Here is a 3,752-nt window from a genome sequence, read left to right on the forward strand (position 1 = left end):
TCTCGCAAGGTATGTACCACGTGTCATCAATTCACCAATCCCATTGATTGTTACTTGGAGTGACGCTAAAACAGGAGGAATTTGGTGGAATTTTCATTCCAAGACGCTGTGAAATTATACATGCAGAATCCACACAGGTAGTATGATTTCTCATGATATAAATCATTTTTCATTTTCAAAATGTTGAAGAATGATAGGAAAGAAAGGATATAGGATGAATCAGCAAAAAATGCCATTCAGAAAAGGGAATACTGTCAAGAAGCAAAATCTAGTCATATGAAATAGTGTAGTATTTAGTCATCCAAGAATGCATTAGAATGCACCATTTAAGGTGTATTTCTTCTAAACCTTCCCAGAGGAAGCCTCCCCCTGGACCCCTCTGGCGCTGGTCGTTGCCTATATATATTTTGGACGCTCACGTTTTTGTGGATGGACTCCATCAACAAACCATGTTTCCAGCAACACCTACCACAGCCCCAGATGAGTGAATTCACACATTCATTTCGTATGTATAGGGACCACTTTGCATGATAAGCATTTCCATGCTTTAACTGAAAAAAAAAATTATTACGATAAGTTTATACAACATGTATTGAAATATTCACACGTGACTGCTAAAATCAACACTGGGAAACAGAATCACTTCACAGATGTATCCAAACACTGGGGAACCAAAACAGCCCGTCCGCACGTTACCAAACGAAGTGGATTGATGTGAAATTATGAATGAAAAGCTGTGACTGCCACCTATCGGCGAATTGTGCAACTTCCCTTTTTAATCCTCTTCTGCACCAGAAGGTTGAATAAATGAGCAAACGTTGTTTAGTCAAAGATTTTATTGTGAATGAATACATGTCACATAATGTGTCCATTACTTTAAAAAAAAAAATGTAGTCAAGTTTATTTGTTCATTTAGCAGCTGCTACTAGTGTTTGAGTACACAAGGCTTCATTAGGTCCATGCACATTTACAGTGGTACTTCATTACAAGACACGAGACACACTTAACTTCCTACTTCCACCTCATTGCAGTGAAAGTGTACATAAACATACAAGTGATCACGACACAACTTAAAACTACTGCAGAGTGAATGCATCGCCTCCCTTGCGAACACTCAGACAGAATCATTGTCCTTCTTGTGCACGATCCTGATGTGGCGGCCGAGAGACTCCATCCACTTGAAGGACTTACCGCAGTACGTGCAGACAAACTGCTTGCCCTCCGTGTGGATCGTCTGGTGTCTGTTCAGAGCGCTTGTGGTGACGAAGCTCTTCCTGCACAGCTCACACCTGTACGGCCTCTCGCCCGTGTGCGTCCTGATGTGAGCGGCCAGGTGGGAACAGTTACTGAAGCGCTTCTCGCACACGGAGCAGCAGTAGGGTTTGTCCCTGACCTCGTCGCCACCGTTGTGGTGGTAGGGATGGAAGATCAACGCCGGGTCGTGCAGGCCGGCCTTGAGCCCCACAGAAGACGGGATGAAGTCTTTCATGTCCGAGTCCAGGTCGTCCAGCTGCACCGCGTCGTTGGCCACCCAGAACTCCCTGTGGCCCTTCGTGGGCTCCTCCTTGACCTGCGAGGCCTCCGGGTGCTCCTGGTCCATACTGGTGCCCTCCTCCTCCTCCTCCTCCTCCTCGTGGACGACGTGGTCCTCGTTGACAATGTCGTCCTCGTCCTCCTCGTAGTGGCGGGCCTCGGGCGCGTCGTCCGCCGCAGAGGTGGCCTGATGGAGCAGCTGCTGCTGGGCAGGGGGGAGAGAGTGGTGGTGATGGGCGTGCTGCAGCAGCTGGGCTCCGATACAGCTCACCGACTGGGGTTCTGAGGCAAACACACACACACACCCACACAAAGGGAATTCCGCTTAAAAAATAAACAACAAAACAAAAAACAAAACACACAACCTGCACAGAAACCTGGCTCCAGAGAGGAATTTGATGGGAAACACTGACCGGCTTTGAGGATCTTGAGCTGCATCCTCAGACGAGTGATTTCTATGTCTTTGGAGCGACAAAGCTCCTCTTTGTAATCGATCATCGTCTTTTCGACCGCCGCGAAGATCTCCTCCGCGGCCGCAGACAGTCTCTCGCTCAGGAAGGCTTTCAGCGATAACATGTTTAGACTCTTTCGCAAGAGATGAAGTGGCTGCAGTTACGCTCGGAAACGTTTTTTTTTTTTTTTTTTTTTTCCGGCTCCGTCGAACGTCACGCTCCGCTTGTAAACACGGACGTGAGGCGGCAGCACGCAGAGAAGGCTTGAACGAAGAGCCGCTGCCGCCCCCTGCTGGACGGGAGGAACGACAGGAGGGGAAAAAAATAAATCTGAAGATTATCTTATGGGCAATGCAAGCTTATTGATATAGCACCATTCATACACATTTCATAAAACTTTACAATCTGGCAATATGTCTCGTGTCCTTTCCACATGTTTTATGTGGATAATGTGTTCAGTATTTATTCATATTCTCTCCCAATATATCGGCCTACTCTTAAATGTTCCCGCCATTTTGTTTTACTTTCCTTCATACCTGCTGCCCCCCCCCCCCCCCTCCATATTAGGTCAGTACTGTGGATGTTTCGACACAGCGAGAATGCAAAGAAGATAAAGAAATGAAGAAAAAAGCAAATATTTGGTTAAAAAGCAAAGGTTTACTCAAGATAGACAATCCGATTGCATGAAACCCACACTGAAATGTTGACCTTAACTTGAGGCTAAGCCGTCTGTTCAAGGAAGAGTCTGATAGCTCCGAGACATTCGGACAGAAAAGACAGAATTGCCTCATTTTTTACCAGAAAGAAAGAATGACTGTGGAATGAGCCCAGAGTACCCAGAGAAAACCCACACATGCATGGGGAGAACATGCAAACTCCACAGAACTACTGAACTTAAACCTGGAATATTCTCACTATGAGGTGAAAATGCTATCCGATACAGAACTTTGTGACCTACAATATTACCAGATGGAACAAAGGCCTTTAAACACCCATGGCAGCTTCCTCTCATGAGTTCTAATGCCTTTAGTTTGACTGACTCACACCTTGTAGTTTAAACATATAATGCAAGACTGTGCAGGTTGGATAACAAGGTGTCTTGAGTAACTCTACCAGCAGCTCGTCACAAAATTGTCATTCAAATTGCATAATGACAGTAGTGTTTATTGTGCTTTAGGTTATATTGATTTACATTAGATTAAAATACGACATATCATTTTTCAAAGTTTGATGAACAGATGGCAGTTAGATTGAAACCTTGGTACAGCCTAAAAGCTTTTTCTACTAGTAACCTTGTAATTGAAAAGATTACAATCCCCCCCCTCCAACTGCTAAATGTTTCTCTGCCCGTTTTAGTTCAGCGGCAGGATAAATATAGAAGTGGAGCACTTCAACTGCATGGCATTGTCTTAACAGAAGATCATGTCTGTAATGAGATATTCCTTTCCCGCCATCCGAGGAATCCCACTAGGATTACTTCTTTTTCCACAAGTGAAGACTGAAGAGCTGCTTCTAAAGACTTTAAACACTTTGCAGGTTGCAGTGCAAAAGGTGTTTTTCCACATTTGATTTTAGAATTTCACTTGAAGTCTTTTACCGATGTGCGTAATTATTTTACACAATTTTAAGTTATATGCCACAAGTGTATAAATCTGACAAATTAACAAAGTTTTCAATCATAATAAACTTTGAGCTGGACAAAAATGAGATTTGTGTTTTACCAGAAAAATTGAGAAGAAAAAAAGAAAAAGTCACCAGTCTCCGAGA

The 3,752-nt window shown here is 44.1% G+C and overlaps 1 protein-coding gene across 1 annotated transcript; it reads right to left on the reverse strand.

The window, feature by feature from the left end:
* Positions 1-877: 877 nt before the first annotated feature.
* On the reverse strand, positions 878-2,147 carry LOC308133944 (uncharacterized protein). Its single transcript, XM_080501508.1, has 2 exons — positions 1,947-2,147; positions 878-1,815 (listed from the first exon to the last, which is right to left on the reverse strand). The coding sequence occupies exons 1-2, from the start codon at positions 2,107-2,109 to the stop codon at positions 1,115-1,117; spliced, it is 864 nt and encodes a 287-aa protein (XP_080357634.1). The 5' UTR covers positions 2,110-2,147; the 3' UTR covers positions 878-1,114.
* Between the last annotated feature and the right edge of the window lie 1,605 nt (positions 2,148-3,752).

This window comes from Blennius ocellaris (assembly GCF_963422515.1).
Source record: "Blennius ocellaris genome assembly, chromosome: 8".
NCBI classification, from domain to species: Eukaryota; Metazoa; Chordata; class Actinopteri; order Blenniiformes; family Blenniidae; genus Blennius; species Blennius ocellaris.